Raw genomic sequence first — 21615 nt, 5'->3', positions numbered from 1 at the left:
ATCCTCCCAATCTCTGTGTCTCCCCAGAAGCTAGGAGTAAGGCATGAGCCAGTGCACCAGGTTCTTCCCCACCTCCACCAAAAGATGACTGGGAGGCGTGTGCAGTAGCTCAGGCTGGCCTCGAACCCACAATCTTCCTGTCTCAGGTTTCTAAAACTGTTAGGATTACACAAACCACCATGCCTAGATATTTTGTTACTGTTGTTTTTTGACAATAGCTATTCTATTCTAACTAGGGCAAGCTGATATCTTATGCAGTTTTGATTTTCATTACCCTAATGGCTAATGTTACCAAGCATTTTTTTCATGTATTTGGTGGTCATATGAATTTCTTCTTTTGAAAAGTGTCTAATTAAATCATTTGCACATTAAAAAAAGGGTCACTTTATTTTTTAAATTAAATTTTATTTACCTTCTGTCAAATGAATAGCTGGAACACATTTCCCCTCCCTTTCATCTGTAGCTTGTTTTATTCACTGTTTATTGCTTCCTTTGCTAAGCAGAAGGTTTTTAGTTTAACATAATCCCATTTAACTCTTAGTTTGCTTCTGTTTCCCATGATTTTGGATCTTGTTTGCAAAATCCTTGCTCATTCCAAAAACATGAAATATTTCTCCTAGTTTTTTTTTTTTTTTAGTAGTTTCATGTTTAAATGTCTTCAAGCAATCCTGAGTTATTTTTTATAACTGATGAGAGACAGAGGTGTAGGTTCTAGTTTCATTCTTCTGCACGCAGCTGTGCAATTTCCCCAGCATCACTTACTGAATACTGTCCTTTCTCCAATGCATTTTAACAGCATTTCGAATTTTTATTCTACTGTATATGGCATTACATTTTAACACTATAAAATTTCTGGTTTTTGTTGTAAATAAAAACAATTGTTTTTTATATTGACTGTATATTCTGAGGAATGACTTAAAGATGTCTCGTAGCACCTACTGCCTTCAGCATTTTGGAGCACTGTCCCAACACCATCATGCCACAGAAACTTCTGGGTTGAAAGACCAATGAGGTGAGGAAACAACTCAACCAAGAAATAATGAGCTGTCCTAGAAGCTTTTGGATGGTTTTGTTATAGAACAATGGCAATACAGCAAATGAAACAGCAAGGTTTAGCAACTGTCAAAGAAGCAACGTACCAGCAAATAAGCAGCTAGATTATGAGTTAGAAGTTTAGGATCAGACAGGTTTAGTAAGATAGGAAGCAGAAGATAGGAATAGTTTCCTCTAAGAGAATTAACTACAATAATGCTAAAGAAGCCTTTGTAGAGATACGTTAGACTAATTTGAATAGTATTAATTCAGATGAATTAGATCCTTCTTGAACTTAAAAAGATTGGGGGCATTAAATCAGGATTTTTTTGTTCAGAAGTTCTTATCTACTCAGGATTCTCATTGCGAGCATGTTATGCGCTCATCTTGAGATAGGCCTAGGTCTTTCCTAGAGGTTTAGAATTCTTACCGGCTCTACCCATGACATTAAGTTTTACTGGGCTTCATTATACTCCTATCAAGGCATTCTGCTGTTAACTCTCAAATGGTTTTACCAGGAAAAGGTAATAAAATAATTACTATATAAAACAGAATAAAGATAACTACCAGAGACAATTCTTATAAAGTTAGAATTGTAATGGGAAAATTCTTTATTTTGTCTTTGTATGTGTGGGACAGAAACGCTTATTTACATGAATGATCAAACATTCCACAATTGAAATAAACTGGTAAGGCTTGCCGAGCCTGTATTATAACCAAGTTTGAACTAGAAAAGTAGACTAAAGGATATGAGCCATTCCCAACAAGAAAAAAAGATGTCTAAGATCATTCTCATACTGAAAGAAATAATGATTTCTATTACCTCAGAATAAAGGATTAGGAAGAAAGATAAAATACTTATCTAATGTACTGTCAGAACTTTAAGGCTTGATCATTATAATAACAGAGTCAGTAACTTTAAGTTTTTGAAATCTACTCTGTATACTTTTATCATTACCTCTACTTTGTTTTCCATAAATAAATTAACAAACTCTACGTGAAATATTAATATTATAGTATTAATATTAAGTAGTATGAAGAGCGACCAGGAGGAAGTGGGAGGGCTTAAAGTCAGTTAAGCTGACTTTAGAAAAAAATCTAAACACAAATGTTTCACTTAAAACTAATAGCACATCTGAGAGTTAGGACTGGGCTTATATGTGCTTTTTGCTCATTTAGAGACTTTCCTTACACAGCTTTAAAGCCTAGAGAAAAATTTTTTTAAACTAGGAAAACCAGGCCGTAAAGCAAGGAGATTCAAAATCTTTCAAGAAAGAATCGTGAAAGATAATGTTCTGAGTATATTCTCAAATCGTCCTTTGTACAGATATGCAAACTGCAAAAAATGCAAAAGTCAAAATTTTCTCACTGGAATAGGGGGAAAATAATTGGGGTGCTTAGTTATGCATAGGAATCATACAAATATTGTTTAAAAATACTAGAAATTAGATGTATCCACAAAGGAAGGCGGAAACAATGTTATGTTGAAGTTGAAAGCTGACAAAAATGAATGTCATTACAAGACACTGACCTGAGAGGATAAAATAATCAACCTGTTCAGTAGAGAATAATAGAGAGGATTATTCTGATTAAAGTACATTATGTTCATGTAGGAAATACTATGGAAAAATTCCTTTGACCAAGCAATGCACACTTAAAAATGGAGGACAAGGTCCTATTCAAGGGTGGGTACTAGTAGGAACAAGGTGGGAGAACAGACAGGGTGGAGGGTGAATATGGTTGATGTACTTCGTATATATACTTGTATGAAATAGAACAATGAAACCTGTTGAAATTCTTTTAAGAAGGGTGGGAGTAGAGATGAGGGAAAAGGAGAGAGGGGGTGAATCTAATGAAGATACACTGTAAGCACATATGGAAATGTCACAATGAAACTCTCCAGTACAATTAATATATGCTAATGAAAATGTTTTTTAAATAAGGAAAAAAATAATTGAATGTATTTCAACCCAATGAAAATGAAATTCTTTGTTGAAATTAAAATTATGAAAACTGTTAAAAAACAAACTGATTCTAATTTTTAAAATCTGGAGCAGATGCATGACCTATATACTACACTAAATTAATGTTAGACAAAAACTGAGGCTGTGATCCATAGCAGAGGAAAAGCCAAAATACGCTAATAATTCTAGATATTATACTGATTATAAAAAAAATTACATAACGCAAGCAGTTAATAGTTAAATTCTTAAACAATCTAACTTTCAGATGTTATGAATTTGTTTGATGACTCTCGGTCACTATTCCGTAACAGCAACTGAAAATGCTAAGACAATTTTCAGTAAAAGCTGAATCCCAAAATACAATAGAACTTTCAGGCACTGAGCACTCCAACGTATGTTCTGCATAAACTCTGGTTCTGAGATGTTCCTAAAAAGGGGATCTTATAAAATGTTAGGTAACTGTTGCACATTTTGATATTTACAATGCATATTACTCAAGAAAGTTCCTAAGCCCTGTAATAAATACCTAATACATCCTACCTAATGCTGATGCCTCATGTACCTGTCCATATTTACTTCATACTGTGTCCTTATTATTATTCCATTAAACACTTGAAACATTTTAGCAAACACTCAGATATTACAAGTTCTTTTTAAATTATGCGTTATCTTGACAAGCCCTTTTAATTATTCAGCTAAGGATCTAAAAGATGAGAGAACTGGTTTTCATAATGTCTAGTTAGTTAGAAGTTAGGAAAAAAATTAAAACAATGCAGGGAAATTTAATAAATTACATTTATAAAAAACATCCTTAACTTGATTGTCCTGAGTACAACAGTGGTTCAAAACATAGAAACTTAACAAAGTCAAATTAAAAAGGAAGTTTTTAAATCCCTCAAGCCTTCCTTCTGCTAACATTCTTGAAAACTCTTGTTTCAGTGAGGAAAATCTTCTAACAGTGAGGAAAAATCTTCTAACAGTGGTAAGTAATACTTTCAGGTTTCACTCCTTTCCATTTTGTTGTGTGGAGTAGCCTCACCCAGATACATACTGCATATTTAGTCTAAGCGATATGTAGTTTTTTTATAATCAGTATAATATCTTTCAATCTTATATATATTTATATATATACATATATTATATATATTATATATAATAATATATATTATATATAACATTATATATTATCACATATAATATATAGTATATATATATATATATATTTAGCACCCCCAGCTCCAACTTCAAACATTTTATTTGATTTTATTTCATTTCACTCAGTTATCAGTATAACTCAGTGTGCAGAATGCTGTCAGACACATAGTGTATGCTCAAATACTTGTTGAAAGAATGCAATAAACACTATTTTAGTAAGGTAGTTTTTAAAATTTATTTTATTTATAATAGGAGTAAATAAACGTAGTAGGAACAGAAAATGCTAATGTTTCTTTGCTATTCTTTCAACTAAAAAAACTGAACATAGAACTTTTCAACTTAATAAATTAAAATTAGAAAGTTGCTTTCTTTATGCAATAAAAGGCATTGAAAAGGGGCAATGACTCTTCAACTCACGGAAAGCATACAATTCGTGGTTGTTTTACAGTAAATAAGAATAAAAGCAGGGGGGGAGAAGCGTGGCACAAAAACTGTATACACATGTAAGTAAATGTAAAAACAATAAAATATAAAGAAAGAAAGAATAAAACCAATTGTAAATACTTCAACACTAATAAAACAGTTAAGTTATACATCTAGAAAATAATAAAATAGCTAAGGTGTTGAAAAAGCCTCAACCTGTGAAATGAGTTACTTCAGTTAAAATTTAGCAGATGGATACAAAGATTATTCCAAGAGTTACAGTACAACTTTTTGAGAAATTAAATGACAAGGAAAAAAACTGGGACAAACTGTAAATACTAAAGAGAACAAAAAAGTGTCCTAGAGCCTTCACCTCTTTCTTCACTGATCTAAGAGTGTGCTAGATGTAGTCCTTATGTATTTATATACTGTTTAGAGAGCTGAACAGTTACTCTAATAGGAGAACTAAAGAAGACATGAAGATGGAAGTCTGAGAATATCCATATCCAGAGTTATTAACTGGTCAAGTGATACAGCTTTTGGAATTAAGTTTTTATCTATTCACAGATATACAACTACACAGCATGCCACACTCTGGTTGAAGACATCTATATAAACATTACTTATCTCCAAAAGGGATTCAGAATTTCCATCACATTCTCTTAAGTTATCCTCAAGACAACCTAGAGTAATTTCTAAGTACGTTTTAGACACACAAAGTAATTTTAGCGCTGATAAAAAGAGGCTATTTTTTTGTTAGACTCAGAACTGCTCTACTACTTGTCACTTATCTCTACATTTTTATTATGTCATAAAATCTCCAAAATAATCTCTGAACAAAAACCTAACACCTTCTGTTCCAGACAGATTTAACACTTATTTTCTAAGTAATGAGAACAAAACCTTGCTACACAAAATAATCAAGCAAAGCTTTCTATACAAAATTTTACCCAGTATAAAATACTTCTGTTTGGTGTTAGATATTATCTTTAGATTTCAAGAATTAGAACAACAAAAAATCTGAGTTTGGACACCTACTTATTAGTTTGTTTAAAAAGGATTAAACAGTTTTAAAAATGAGAATCAACTGCCATCAAATCATGATTCCCCATTATTAAGTTTCTAAATAGCGTGAAGATATTCTACTATCTGCTTGCAGGTATCTAATAGATTCTAGTAACTCCAGTCATGTTTTACAAAATTTAGAAAAGTCCCCTTTGAATGGAAGAACTTTGTTTCTTTTTTTTGGGGGGGGAGAGTGGGATGTAGTACTGGGGTTTGAACTCAGGGTTTCTCAATGGGCAACACAGGTGCTCTTGAGTTACACCTCTAGTCCATTTTGCTCTAGTTATTTTGGAGATAGGGTCTCCTGAATTAATTGCCCACGCTGACCTCAAACCAACAACTTTGAATGATGAGGCTTAAGCTCATTCTACTTTCTATCAAATTATAACATGATTAATGCACACAAGAAAGGTAAGAATGACCAAATCTTACCTTTATCAGTTGTTATTTTTTCTATGCATCTGAAAGAAATAAGAGTCAAATATTAGATGAGCAATCCTGTACATTTGCTTAAAACACAAATATGTATCTCTTTCAGGTTCTTCTCCAGACTGATACAGAAAGCACCAAGAATAACGTTGTCCAAAGAAAGTCTAACTTCTAGCTGTGGTAGAAAGATTTTATATCTGTACTGTCCAATGTTAGTCACAAGCTGATACTGAGTACTTCGAATAGTGTAACTTAGTGTAACTAAGGGACTGAATTTTTAATTTTGATTAGTAAATTTTAGTCATATGCAGCTGTCATAAGTGTATGCAGTGACAGCTGCATATGACAAACAGTTGCTTTTAACCATAAAAAGGTATTAATTCAGGGAAAATACTGCTAATTTTATTTCATTAAGTAGGTTATATAAGAAAATGAGTGTCCTCATTGCACATAAATGAAGTATCTGGAGATAAAATGACAAAATGTTTATGCTATGCTGTAAAATACTTCTGCCAAGAAAAGGAGAGATAGCAGGGCAGGTGTAGCAAGCATGGCAAAAATCTTATAGATCTGGGTGATAAATGCTAAGGTTTCATTATACTATTCCTCTACTTTGTGTATATTCTAATAATATTCATAATAAAAATTTAGTGCACCTTAAAAGACTCAAATTATTAAAAATCAAATCAAAGCCAGATGTGGTAGCTCATACCTGAAATCCTAGCTACTCTGAGGCAGAGATCTAGAGGATCATGGTTTGATGCCAGCCAGACAAAAAAGACTAGCGACCCCCATCTCAACCAATAAGCTGGCGAGGTGGCATGTCAGCCATGCATAGGTAGGAAGACAGCTGTCCAAGGCCAGCAATGGGCAAAAACATGTCACCCTATCTGAAAAATACCCAAAGCGAAAAAGGACTCAAGTGTTGGAAAGTCTACCTAGAAAGTTCAAAAACCAAAAAAAAAAGAAAAATCTAAATCTAGTTCTAAAAAGAGATAGATGATCCACAAATGAATACAACATGTACTTTACAAATTAGATAGTTACAGTAAAAAAGTTTAAAGTGTCATAGCATACATAGTTAAAAAGTATTCTCATGTTTTCAACTTGAGAAAAATTCTATGCTACATAATTGATGTGTATAGTATACTGAACTCCTCCATACCTATTACCCAAATTCAAATGTAAATATAATTTTAAATTATATTACAAACATCTCAATTAACACAAGACAACTGCTAATTGTCTTAGTTTTAAGTAGAAACTAAGAATAAGGGTATTTGTTAGATCTTTCAAAAAAAAAAACATGGAAATGATACAATGTTTCTATTACTTATGGATTACCCTAGGATCATTCCTATCATTCACAATTCCATTTTTGTACAAGTGACACCTTCTAAAGACAAAGGGGGGGTTAAGTTTTTAATTCAGAATATCACTGCCTCTTCATTTTTTTCTCCATAATCCTTCAAAAGAGAAGTAGTGGAAAATTCTTCCTAGGTTTATTGTAATTTTACTTTTAGTAAAACAAACTAAAAAAAATTGAATTCCATACACCAGAATATAAGCAATCAATTCATTCAAAACTAAAGGAAGTCCCCTTGCTTTAGCTAATATTGTTACCCAAGAGCTATTATTTTAAGTTTCAAAAAGAATAGTTTTAAAATCTGAAATGCATAGGTTATGCATGTATTATTTTTCATTTTAACCTAATTTTGACAATTTCATTGTTTCCATACTAGAAAAATAACATGGATGTTGATTTCAACATCCTAAAACTGTAATACCAATGCTACCACATTTTTGTAGAATATATTGACTTAAAAATATTATGTACAGCATCTGCATTTGGAATGAGAATTTTAACTATGTAATGTATTGACTAAAATGATAAGACTTTATTACCTGGGCTTTTTTTGGGGGGTTGGGGGGGGACAGTCCTAGGATTCAGGGCCTTACATTTTGCCAGGCAGGTGCTTTGCCACTTCAGCCACACTACCAGGTCCTTTTGCTTTAGGTATTTTTCAAATAGGGTCTTGCATTTATGCCTAGGCCAGCCTGAAACTTGACCCTCCTATTTATGTTTCCTGTGTAGCTCGGATATCAAGAGTGTACTTTTATTGGTTGAAATGGAGTCTTGCTAGCTTTTTGCCCCAGGCTGACCCTGAACCATGATCCTCAGATCTGTCTCTTCAGTACCTAAGATTACAAAGCATGAGTAACCACGCCCAGGCTTGTACCTAATACTTAAATAGTATGAATATATAAACTGCTCAAATTTGACTTATTTTTCCTTACTATTAGACATTTAGGTTTTAGTTCATAATGACTATTTTGCCTTCTAATATGAACAGAGGTTTCAGTCAATCCAAATCTGTTCATTTATTGACTCTTTTAAATTATCACATATCTTAGCATTTCTTTGAGAAAAAAGTAAAGGTTGAAAAACTGATTTCTAAGGATTTTGTAGGAAAAAATGCTGGGATATGGGAAAAGGATCCAGCCAGAACAAGTAATTAACTCAGCATTAAATTTCTTACCTCCTTGAAAATTGTCATGTTATTTGGAAAAGAGATGAGTCAAGGTCAGGGTTTAGTAAACTAAAGCTCAAAAACACTTGAAATGTCTTCAAGGATTAAATAAAAAGGATTAGTTAACAAGACATATGTCACTGAAAATCTGTTAACCATGCATATGTTTAACAAATGTCTACTAGTCAAGGCATCATTCCTTTTTACTGCAAAGTCCTTGAAGGCAAGTGCCAGCTCACATTTGTCTTTCTATTGCTTAGCGCATCACAGTACCAGGGCCACTTATTGCTCAAAGAAGGAATGCCACGCTGAAATGCTTTGGAATTCCTTTGATTTCCAGCCCACAAAGTAGACTGAAAAATACTATGAAAATTTAGTTTCACAATCTAATCAAAATTGTATAATTTTAAATACACACTCAAGAAATAATTCTGATGCTGAAAGGTAAAGGAGTATCATTATGACTATTACCTTTTCTAACATTAGGTGAGTGGGAGGGGCACTAAGAATTGAGAGGATTTTTTTCTTTCCACAAGGATTATTGCAGAGAAATAATCTGAAGGGAGTTAATTAAATCATATTCATCTAAATTCAATGTTTTTACATTTATACTGTATAAGTAAAATAATGCAACAGCAGGGCTGATGGTGGGGGTGCAGCTTAAGTGGTAGAAACATGACGCCCTGAGTTCAATTCCAGCTCCTCCAAAAAAAAAACCCCAAAACTTTATTGGACTGGTACTTTTTGCCAAGTTAGGGGGAAAATAGTAAATCATCACTACAGCAGGCAAAAAATTACCTTGCGATATAGATATATTCAACTCTCAAGCGGAGGGTGAGAAAGCAAAATTTACAAGTACTTTAATTACTAACTTATTTATACATAATACAAAAAAAAATTTTTAAATCCTATTTCCCAACATAAGCACCACTGCAAACCACTCATACATCTGCCATTAGTCAAATCAGCGTTTTACTTAGTATTTCCTATATGCTAGGAACTGTGTGACGTGCTGTACACAGATCACTGTCCATACATAATTCCCTATAGATGTGGAAACTGAGGCACAGAAGGGTAAGGAATTTGCTCAAGGAATTAATATCCAAATCAGAATGACGATACATCTTTTAATTTATAAGAGATTAAATACGGGAATTTAGAATTTTTGTGAATATGAAATGCACCTACAGCAATTACAATGGTAACTTCGGCTGAAAAAATTTTAAGAACAGACTTTTATTGTCCACAGAACTGTAGTTCATATAGTAAATCCTCTAAATTTTGTTAAATCACATTCAAAACTTCAAACATCATACACAATATAGTACCTCTGAATTTTACTCCTTTTTCCGTGGGGCTAAATATTCCAAGTCACAAGACTTAACTCCTAATTTTGCAAAAGAGTTGTATTAAGTATTAAAAACGTACTGGGTCTAGGGTAGACCAAATCTACCGGAGGAATGTAAGCACCTAAAACGGAATCCCTACCCCTTCAATTTTCCCTGCTAATTTTTTTCACTTGGAAGGCAGAACATAGATGATGTTTTCAGCAATGAATTCAGTGATTATTTTCTAATTCACAAAATTGTGTACACCAGTATTCGTTATGAACATTTTAATAAGCAACTCAAAATACTTATGCTCCTTGCCATCTGTTCATGGTTCCTGTATTACGTCTCGGTAACAAAATAATTTCTTTCAGATGAATCTAATTTTAAGAATGAAGTCTCTACAAGAAAATAAATGCAAAAATACAGGAAAAAAAAAACCCATATGCTACTTTGTAAAAATAAAGCCTGAACACTCATCTAATAGTTATTTAAAATACTTTATTGAAAATTAGCAGAGCCATATTTTTACCGCCACCCTGGGCATTGGATTTCTAAAAAAGACCGAGAATTTGGAAGAGAAAAAAAGGCTCCCTAAGGCATCAGTTCAACTGGCTCCTGCGCTGATTAATGGAAGGGGGCGCGTTCTGCGGGCTGGAACCACGCTGCTGGTTTCCTAATGGGGACGTGATGCAATACTGGAGAGCTCCGGAGGGAGAAGGGCAGGCTGACAAAGGGGGTGCGGATGCCAGAGCGCGGCTCAGGCCTGAGGGCGCCGGGGAGGAGGGTCAGCAGCGGGGGGTCCTGGCAAAGGGAGTCCCGGGGAGCGGGGAAGCGGGGTGCAGGAGCGACAGGCCGCGGCGGGGACGGCGTGACATCTGGCGTGCGGCGCCGGCAGGGGGCAGAGCAAGCGGGTGTCACGTGGAGTGGGCGCTACGGGAGCCGGGAGGGCGGCGTGCGGACCGAAGGGGGTCTTTCCCACCGTCTCAAAGACTGCGGTACTCACTGGAGTCGCGGGCTCTTCTTGCCCTGCACTGGAGACGGGGGCTTCGCGGCCTGGGACTGCTGCCCGGGGGCGTCGGGAGGCCTGGCGCTGGGGCTGCTCCTCCTCCGACGGGGGTACTCGGCCTTCCTCCGACGGGACACGGCGGCGGCGGCGGCGGCCGCAGCGGCCCGGCCTCGGTCCCGACCTCCCCTGAGCACGCGGCTGCTTGTGGTTCCCGCAGGCGCCGCCGCCACCGCCTCTACGGGCCGTTGTTGGGCCTCCTCCGGAGCCGCCTTGGCCGCCGCCGCCTCTCCCCCTTCCTGCTCCTGCTGCTCCTGGGATCTCGGCTCTTCCGTCTCCCCCGGCATCGGGGCTCGTCCGTCCCCCACCCCCTCGTCCCAGGCGGCGGAGGCGGAGGCGGCGGCGGCCGCGACGCTGTTCCCCCCGCCCCCCTTGCCTCCCGGAGCGTCCGGTTCACTCTCACCCTGAGCTCCTCTTTTCCCCCCTCCCCTCTGCCTGCTCCGAAGGCGGCCCCCCCCACCGCCTGCCACTCAAGGCCCACTACCGCAGGCTGCGCGCGCGCGTGCCCGCCACACACACTCAGAGGACCAATCGGAGGGGAGTGCTGGCCTCCTTGCCCCGCCCCTTGCTCGCACACGCAACGAAATACTAAGTTCCCGCCCTCACCCCTTCCTTCAGCCAATCAGGAAACGGCTCCAAGGGAGCGCGCGAGGTTTCCTTCCCCACGCACCCGTTCTCACCGTTAAACAGTTGCGTCTCGCGACAATCCCAAAGTGACCTTTTCCCCCCTCAGGAATCCAACGCACGCTAGGGCCAGTGGGAGGGGCAGGTTTGGTGAGGATGGTGGATGGGAAGAAAACGCACCTCCTTCCCTACCTTGCGCGCACCCTACACTGGCTGCGCGCGCACCTGCCTCCCTAAGGAGCTGCTGTTGCCACAAGGGCTCTTTTTATCCTTCTTTAAAGCGAAGAAATAGCCTGGGCGTCCTTCCGCCTCCACCTCGACCCCACTTTCCTGTCTCTGGCCTTCTTGTTACCAGCGCCGCCGGGTCTTGCGGAGAAAAGGGGAGAATATTTTGAGCTGTCGCTTCTCCTTTAAGAAAAAAAGCCCCGTCCGTTGCCGGATGAAAGTCCCTGAAAAAAATGGCGGCGGTAGGGCAGAGGCGGGGCTATTGGGGCAGAGAGGAACCGCCCTTCGGCGCAAGCGTACGGCTAAGTTAGCCAAGGGCAACTTGGGAGATGAAGTTCTGAACTGACATTCTGCGTCGGGAAGAGTTAGGAAACTCCAGGCCAAGAGGACGCTGGGAGTACTCGGCAGATTGGTGATGGGAAAGGTAGTCTAACGTTCCGTAGTCCGAGTTTACATTCCAGGGAGGCAGTGCTTCCGGATTAGACCGCGATGCCTCTGTACATCCGGGCTCAAATACTGAGCCAATTGCTAGTTAGGGTTGCTTCAGAGGGTTTATCCCACTTTTTCCTGCTTCTTAACTTGGCGTTGTCGTAGTTTTTCCGGAATGGCCACATCACAGCCTTGACCTGCCTTGGTTTGGTCAGATGACACCTCCTTTGGGACAAGCTAGCATTCTCTTCTATTGTTATTTGTCTCGTCATCCTGTGAGCCCTAGAGGTCAGGGATTGATTCTGCTTGCGTCGGTTCAGTTTTAATAAAACAAAATAAAATAAAAACTTTGGTAGAATTGTAAAGCTGCTTTCTTACTGCATCAAGACATCCAGAAGCTGGTGTGGGGTGCTGGGCTAGAGGGAGGAAGAAGAGTGGTTGGCGTGACTCGGGGGACCCTCCCGCCCCTGTGGTTTGCAGGCGTGCTGAGCACCGGAAGCGCGGTCGGAGCACAGCTTTGTCACAAGTCCCTCTCTGCCCCTAGCGCGCGCACGCTGCTGTCTTCCTGCTGGGTCAAAAGCCAGTTTCCTTGTGTTCATCGCCAAGTTGCAGCCGGTGTAGCCGTGTGCTTCTCCCTTCCTTTCTTCCTGTTACCCCTTATAACCAAGGGGCAATTTGCAAGAACAGTTCCTTACCCCTGGAAAATAAGGCATCGGAGTTTAAAAGAGGATAGATACAGCATCTGGAGATACAGTTTCAACTTTTACCTTAATCATCGAGTTACACTGTAGACAAGTAAAGAACATTTTTCTTTCTAGTATTCAACTCTGATGCCATATCAGATTAGGCAAATGCTTTGTGTTCTCTACTGAGTATTTTTGCACTTTCAGAGGGCTAATGTCACTTTCAGCTGTAAAAAATGGATTCAGTATCAATGGGGAGTTTTTCAGGCTGTGGTTGCACTTAGCTGACTTCTGGAACAGCACTGACATCCATTGGTTGCTTAAAGTAATACAAAAGGGGAATTCCTACCCCCACCCCTCCAAGAAAGAGCGGATGATTACTTTTCTTAACATTGCATTGTAAAAGAAAGGCTCGGAAGTAAAATCTGAACTATTAGTAAGAAGTAAAGCTACCTCTGTTAATTTTAGCAATTTACCATTCCTTGAGCCTATTTTTCCACTGGTAAAAACGGATGAAATCTATTTCACAGGGTATAATTACAATTCTTTATATAATGCTTTTTTCATAGTAGGCCTTTTACAAATGTTTTCTATCAAGATGAATAAAATCAGTGATAAAACAAGGTGGGGAAAAAACTCAGTGTCGCTTTTTAGAGAAACTGTTTCAAGGCAATGTAACTGAACAGGGATTATGCTTAATACAGATAGTTACAGTTTAGCACCCAGTGTCCAACCTTCCAGCTTCATATTCGTCAGCCCATAGATGTTTGTATTCTGGACATGAGTCAACGCCTGAGATTCCAAAGTGAATCCACTTCTGACCTGCTTTTTACAGTCTATACAGGAAAGCAGATGAGCGTATTCTGAATAAGTAAATACAGTGAAGTGAACTGGGTACTGTTTAACTCTAATGGAAATTTTAAGAAGAAAACCATTCTTTCATGAGTCCCCAGTTTCACAGTGCAGAAAAAAAAATCACAGTAGGATACATGTGTTTGGAAAAACCTACACGTATAAATCCGCCATTTCCATGATGAAACTTGATATGTAGTATGTACTCAAATTTTGCAAAGTTAATTTTAAAGCTTTATCACCCTGGCCAGTGTATTACTAGAACTTAAATCTTACATGTCAGTACCATTTTAAAAACTATAGACTTCCTCCCCCCCGCCAAAAAAAGAAGAAATTCACCAAATCAAAAGAGAGGAAGTGCTAAGCAAATACAGGAACCAAAAAAGGGTTATAGAGGCTGCTTCACACTGTCTCATTCAGTTCCTTTGTGGTCCCCTTCTACACCTCATGCCAAAGCAGTTCTTCACAACCTGAAAGAACAGAGCATCTTGGGTGTAAGACATGGAAGAGTTGGGTGAGTGAGCAGCTTCTTGAAAAAGAAGCTCTGAGGGAATGAGGACTTACTTGGCTATGATCTCCATGTGCAATAGGATGTACTTCTAATCAGACTGAAGGTAGTGATGAAAGAGTTTATTTTCACTTCTGTCCTCTGGGCAACCAAGAGTAAGGCACAGGAACTATGATTTTTCTGGGGAACTGTGGAGTTCACTGTTTGCAGTGGCACAACAGGCAGAGAGTTTGGTGCTAACCACAGAGTAAACGTTCAGGCAAATTATTTTGGAATGAATGGTGATTGATATTGTCATTTTATTACCAGCATTTCCCTGTCTGAGGCCCCAGGAGATCTTAGGGTAGCTACACAGCTAGGCAACTACAGAGGTGTGATTTGGGGAGAAAAAGTAAGAAACAAGGGAAAAGGGACAGAGAGTAAAAGGAAGAGGAAAAATGGAATAAAGGATCCATAGAGACTAGAAAAAAAGCCAGAACAGTTTGATTTGTTCTACAGTTTAGTAGTAGATTGAGAAGACAGCTGGTAGAGTGGCTCAAGTGGCAGAGCACCTGCCTACCAAGAACAAGGCCCTGAGTTCAAGCCCCAGTGCCACAAAAAAAAAAAAAAAGAATGAAAAAAACATAGTCCTATAACTAGTAATTTTGTTCTAAGCTTTTTATTCAAAGGAATCCTGAAGAAGCAGATTACCATGGCCTGAAAAATACAGTACTTCCTTCTTCAAGGCAATTGATACCAGCAGTGGAACTATTAGCTATGTTACCCAGAGAGATCAAATCTTTGGTAATACAAAATTTGTATTCTTGGATTCATTCCATATACTGCCAACTTTTTTTCCCCAACATTCTAACATTGACTCACTTTTACTTAGTTTTCAAGCTGTATTCCACATGATCCTGATTTTGTTTGTGTTGGTAGGTATGCCAAAAGAGCCAACAACAAAGGACATATCCTCCACATTGTCTTTTTTTTTAATTCGTTGAGGTTTGATTTGAGAGCTAGAGAAATAGAAAAAGGAAGAAGGGCAAAGAAAGAACAGGAGGGAGGAGATGTTAATGATGAGAAAAGTTGGCATTTAATAAATATTGAGCTGTGTTACCTCTATTTTGATACTGAGGTGAACTATGTTTTGGACTTGGGGTAGAATACAAATTCATAACCTCTATGATATTGGGAGAATTTGCATTTCTGCCTTAGTTCCACCAAGGTCCAATTTTTTTTAGGGATATCAAATTTTATATAAATAATTCAAAGGGAACTAATACTTATACTGTGACATAGGTTAAAACTAGACATTTTTTACACGTTAATCATTTTAGTGTTTGCAGCAATGTTCTAAAATAGGGATTACCCACTTTTTTTAGATGAAAAAACAAAAGAAAAGAAAATAACTTGTTCACTGTTATTCCCGGAAGAACCTCACACCAAAGCAATTAAACTACAAGGTGTTCCATGTTAGAAATGTGTTAGTTCAGGTCTTCTGGCCAATGGAATAACCCACTTTTAAAAAATGTGTATTTCTGCATTTTCTAAGTGGAATGGATGTTAAAGAAATGTTGTCTAGAAATGTAGAAAATATCAAGGCTGCCTGGAAGCTAACATTTGTGTAGATCAAACAGTTGACAAGCCAACAGGCAGTTAGTTGACTATACCTCAACAGTGTCTTCAATTTGTCATCAACCCAATAGTTACCCCAAGACATGGGGTAGGTTTTTCTTCCTGACTGCAGAAAAATTACATGCAGGACAAATTGGCTCAAGTGAACAAATATTTTCTTTCTACTGTATTGCCTTGGAGGTTAGTAGAGTGTATCAACCAGATAGTTGTACTTAAATGCTTGTGACATGTGGATGATAGATAAAAATAACCTCTGGTTCTGAATGAGATCATTACAACTCACAGAAACACCCCAAAAAAGACCTCACTGTACTCCTTTAATGTTAATTTAATATTATTTAATTTCCACAAGTGAAGGACTGGAGAGAAGAACTACAGAGTTTTCAGTCAAGTTCCCCCTCCAATCTCATATTTAAGTCCCCCACTACCACCTCCAGTAATTTCATATTTGTCGTACTGAAATTAGTCATCTTTACATTATAGGTTGTATACTTTAAATATTTGACCTGTAATTTAACAGCTTGGGATGTTGGTAAAATGTGTACTCATAGGAAACAGGAAGAGGCCTTTGCCTGTTAACTCATGACCCAGAAAGGAAAATTCTAACTACTTAAGATTAGCTGATCCCTCTAAGGGTAACTTCATACTTTTTGTGGTATTCCCACAATATTTACCAATATTTACCATTCCCACAATGTTTACTGTAGATGGCTTTTTATTATTCCAAGAAGACCTTTGAGTTCTGGTTGGCCTACAGCTTGAATAGAAAAGAGGTTCTATTTTGATAGAGAGACACAGAGTAAAAATTTGGAATTCTGAAATTCAGAATCAAGTCTGGCTAATAAATTCTGAGACAATTTAATTTGTTTTAGTTTTGTTTCTTTTTTAAAAAAATCTTCCATTATAGAGAATTAAAAAATATACGTGGGGCTGGTGGAATGGCCTAAGCGGTAAGAGCACTTGCCTAATAAGCATGAGGCCTTGAGTTCAGCCCCAGTGCCACCAAAAAATAAATAAAAATATACAAAAGTAGAGACAATAGTTTAATGAAATCTGATATACCCCTTATGCAGTTTAAACAAATCATCAACTCTTGACCAATCTTATTTCTCAAACACACACACACACAGACTCACCTATTATTTCCATCCCTGGATTACTTTAAAGCAATTTTAAATATTATATCATTTCATCTGTAAATAGTTTATCTTTAATCTCTAACATAAATATGTATTTACACAAATAACCATAATATTAGTATCATGCCCAGAATTAGCCTTAATAATGCCTCAATATCATAAAATACCTTTATCACACCTAAAAATAACAGAAATCCCTTTATATTTTCAAATATTCTTATCACACTTAAATTAATAATCACCTAATATTGTTGTCTATTTTTGACATTTATTTAATGATCTTAATAAGGGTCATGCAATGGAATTAGTCATAAGTGTTATTTTTGCAGTACTAGGATTTGAACTCAGGGTTTACACCTTGTGATGGGTTTTTTCAAGATAGAGTCTCAGGAACTATTTGCATGTCCTGGCTGATCTCTGTTTCCTGAGTAGCTAGTATTACAGGTGTGAACCACTGGTGCCAGGCAAATCTTTTTCCTTTTTTTCTTTTTTTGTGGCACTGGAATTTGATCTCAGGGCCTCAGCCTTGCTAAGCAGGCACTCTTATCTTGAGCCACTCTGCCAGCCCTATAAGCATCTTAAGTCTCTTTTAATCTGTAGGTGCTCCCTACAGCTCTTCTGATATCAATTTGTTGGTTGAAGTGTAATTTGACCTGAAGAGTTTATCTTCTGTTTTCTTAAAACACTGTTGTAAAAATGGTGCATAGAAGTCAAAATTTTGCAATATGGATGACTGAGAAAGTTATACAGAAGATTTGTTTTGTAAAAGAAAATTTGATCTTTCCTTATACCATTGAGAAATATCCATCCTCCCCAAGTATAAATAAAGAAAATCTGTTTGTTCATTTTTCAATAACCTGTAAAGTTCATTTTTTTATCTGAGAACTTCAAAGATAGGCAGGTCCTTAGGAACAGTATAATCTAATGTTTTGCAGACATTTAGAAACTATAACCTATAGCAAAAAAAAATGCACTAGAGATCTACCACTATGTCTTGACCTACAATCTGAAAAATATTGTTCTGTTCAATTGCTTCATTATATAGATGAAGAAGCAGCTTCTGAAAGCATGGCAGGCTCAAGATGACCTACAGACAATCCATATGAGAATGGGGACTACAGCTGCTAAATTACAGTTAGTTCACAGCTAGGGGTCAGACAGCACAGATTCAAGTACTGGTTCTTGCAATCATGAGCCTATGCAAGCTTTTTTTGTCTCTTTTATCTACAAAGTAGACAACAAATTATCTACCTTAAAGTGTTAGGATAATTCAGTAAAATGTGTACTCTCCTGACCAGTGGGGTTGGCATATGTTAATGTTATTAATTATTATTATTAATTTAATTTAAATAAAAAGGTACTAAAAAATGCTTGTCATGTCCATTGGCTTTTCCCAGGAAAACTGAGAGAAGCAAGTCCTCACTTTTTGGATTGCAACATCTTACTTGATTTTGCAATATCTCAGTTTCCTTTCCCATCTGTTTTTCTCTCCACACCCTAAAAAATAGAATTACTTTTGCTTTGTTTTGAGAATTTTGTTATGTTCTTGGAATAATTCTTGAGATTTAAGACAAAAAAAATCAGAATTAAGAATGTGCTTTTCTGGTATATGTATATATATATATATATTTTTTTTTTTTTTGGCAGTGCTCGGGCTTGAATTCAGGGCCTTCATTTTGTGCCACTCCACCAACTCTTTTTTGTGATGGGTTTTTTTCAAGATAGGGTTTCATGAACTACTTGCCTGGGCTGGCTTTGAGCCACGATCCTCCTGATCTCTATCTCCTAACTAGCTATGATTACAGGCTTGAGTCACCAGCACCTGGCCATGTATTTTTTTTGATAGGTAATATATTTAGGATTTTGTTTTCTAACTGGGGATCCCGTGGGTGATCTTCCCTAAAGGAATGACAAAAATCAATATTACAATATATGAAGTCAGATTATAGAAGAGGCGATGAATTTGAGTACTACCATAAAAAATAAGAAACCATAATATAAGGAGGTATGAGGCTTCACCTTGTGGGAGAGGTCACATTCTTGAAGCAAGAGGAAGGAAAGTGTTTGAAAATAGCTTTAGTCTAAAAGAAGGAGATAAATGGGGGCACAGTGGGGATGGTCTAGGAGAAAATGATTCTGAGTCAATCTTAACCTCTCTCTCTTTCTTTTTTTTTTTTTTTTTGGAAGCAGTGGGTTTTGAACTCAGGGCTTCATGCTTGCTAGGCAGACATGGTTACCACTTAAACCACTCTGTCAGCTGTTTCTTGAAATGAGTTTTTTCTAATAGGATTTCACATACTATTTGCCTGGACTGGCTTCAAACCACGATCTTCCTGATCTCTGCCTCCGGAGTAGCTAAGATTATAGGCGTGAGCCACCAATGCCTGGCTATATTATGGTTCTCTTGTTTCTTGTGATATAGATGCCTTATTGGAGGAACTGGAGCGCTCCACTCTCCAGGATAGTGATGAATATTCTAACCCTGATCCTGTTCCCCTGGGTCAGCATTCCATAAGAGAGAATAGCATGATGGAGACTTCAAAGGGTAACACAAGTCCCTTGAAGGTAACCTGTTGCTTGTAGTACTTTGGTTGTAGATATTTAGTACATTATCTGAAAACTAATTATATCCTATATAAAATGATATTAAAGAAGCATATATCCAAGGGAAAAAATAATCTTTCAGTGTTGTTTGGTTTTGGAAAGAAAATTGAGAAAATCACCAGAGAAAAACAAGAGAGTCTAGTAACAGGCATTGTATTAGCTGGTTCACTTGGAGTATTGTGATTTTATCATTGGGGCGTCAGAAATGTTACCCCTTTGTAGCTTGACTGGAATGACACTCAGCCCACATGTTACCTGGAGAAGGCCAGGCAGCAGCTTAGACAAGTTTTCTCAGGGTAAATTTTCCAGGTCACCATTTCTTGTCTTCTCCTGAATAGATTAGGAAATTCAATTATTAGTGTAATCAGAGATGACAAAGCTGTAGGCAACTAACTCTAAACGCATAAGAAATGATGAATAAAAAGCTCCAAAAATATAATGTATTAATTTATGGTTAGATTTAAAACTATCAGATAGAACAGATACCAGTATTTGCTGATTTATGTGTTTTCTTCCTATAGATCATTCTACATTAACCTATATTATAATTAGATGGTTGCTTGATAAGAAAGGAATTAGTGTAAGAGACTTTGAGTAAATACTCTAGATCTGGCACTTTTGAACTATTATATTCTGATTTATTGTTATACTATGTGAAACAATCAGTGGCACAGACCTGAAATTTGAATGCAGGAGTAGGTTTCCCCTCTACTGTCCTTCCCTTCAGACTGTCCATTTATCTCTCCAGTAGAGAGCTGTTTTCTTTGTTCTCACTTTCAGTTTATAGCAGCAAGTTTCTAACTGATCTTCTGCCTCTGGCTACCTGCAGTCTGTTATCATCATAGCAGCCTGAGGTGATCCTTTGACTTAAATCATACCACCAATTCTTCTACTCAAAATCCCTCAATGGCTTCCATCTTATTTGGAGTAAAAGGTACTGGTCCTATGTCCAGGTTCCCTAGAAGAAACCTGGATTTTTGCTTGTTTGACTGACATCCTACTCACTTCCTTTTTGAAGTTTTCTCATTAGTACTTGCATTAAGGGGAACCAGCATGGTTAAACAGACATTTGGTTCTTTGATTTCTTCCATGGTCTCATCGAGTAAAGTGTAAACACATGCAATGAACAGAATTCTAATTTTATTATGGCTAAATCCAAAAAGATGGCTAATAATAACTTGTCTCTTCTTGATCGTGTTCAGATGTCACCTAAGTAGCAGAACGCTTTCATGGGTAATATGCAGGGTTTTGGTTGTTTTAAAGCTAACAGCTCAAACATAAGCAGTTCTTAAGTGGTAACAGGAAAATTTTGAGGCTTTTTCCCCTGCTGTGCCACCATTGATGCCTTGTCACATCCTTGTAGGAATCTGTGACATGCATGGTGCCTCCTCAGGGTCAGTAAGAAATGTGGGAAACTGGCTTAGTGTCACACAAATCAGGTTTAGGTAACAGGCTATGCATTGCTGCCATAGAATATAGTATAATCTGAGTGCTTTCTTACAACAAATTCGTTATTTACATTTGTAAAGCTCTTAGTATTTGTTAACACCAATACTTTTGGTATTTGTGTTACACATTTTAATTTTCTTTTTCTTTTTTTTTTGGTGGTACTAAGCTTTTGCACTCAGGGCTTCATGCTTGCTTGGCAGACGCTCAATCCATTTTAATTTTATAATAAATCTTTTCAGCATTTAGCTTAAAACAAAACTGAAACCAAAACTTCATGTTTTACTTTCTCAAAGAGATTGACGGTGAATGTGTAACTTGCCTGAAATATTTGTTCATATTTTCCATTCATCATGGAGGCAAGTAGAGATTTCACTGTCCCTTTAAAAACTAGAAGGCACAAATAAGGTGAAGAAGAATTGGCATCTACTTCGAAATTTTAGAAGAATGTATTCCAAGATGATAATTCAACATGTGCAGTTAAAGGAGATATGT

The 21615-nt window shown here is 37.4% G+C and overlaps 2 protein-coding genes across 8 annotated transcripts in view; one reads left to right on the top strand and one right to left on the bottom strand.

The window, feature by feature from the left end:
- The window catches only part of Zfp91 (ZFP91 zinc finger protein, atypical E3 ubiquitin ligase), a 40463-nt gene extending 28809 nt beyond the window's left edge, over positions 1-11654 (bottom strand). Inside the window, exons 1-2 of one of the 2 annotated variants that reach the window (XM_020159308.2) lie at positions 10934-11654; positions 6072-6100 (exon numbers count right to left, since the gene is read on the bottom strand). In XM_020159308.2, coding sequence (XP_020014897.1) covers positions 6072-6100; positions 10934-11280 — 376 coding nt within the window. In that variant the 5' untranslated portion in view covers positions 11281-11654. The remainder of the gene's footprint in view (positions 1-6071; positions 6101-10933) is intronic. The other variant, XM_020159307.2, reaches the window with a different exon arrangement.
- A 3-nt stretch (positions 11655-11657) lies between these two features.
- Positions 11658-21615, top strand: part of Lpxn (leupaxin) — a 37227-nt gene continuing 27269 nt past the window's right edge. For 2 of the 6 annotated variants that reach the window (XM_074046113.1, XM_074046082.1), the window contains exon 1: positions 11658-12266. Coding sequence is in view for 4 of the 6 variants with exons in the window: in XM_074046082.1 (XP_073902183.1) it covers positions 12258-12266 (9 nt within the window). In the remaining 2 variants the exon portion in view is untranslated. Of the gene's footprint in view, positions 12267-14167; positions 14421-19492; positions 19636-21615 lie in introns of those variants that run through there. The other 4 variants (XM_020159310.2, XM_020159309.2, XM_074046075.1 and 1 more) reach the window with 4 other exon arrangements.

This window comes from Castor canadensis, chromosome 1 (assembly GCF_047511655.1).
Source record: "Castor canadensis chromosome 1, mCasCan1.hap1v2, whole genome shotgun sequence".
In the NCBI taxonomy this organism is placed as follows: Eukaryota; Metazoa; Chordata; class Mammalia; order Rodentia; family Castoridae; genus Castor; species Castor canadensis.
Note: the sequence above shows the minus strand (reverse complement) of the source record. Positions and strands in the feature narration are given on the sequence as shown.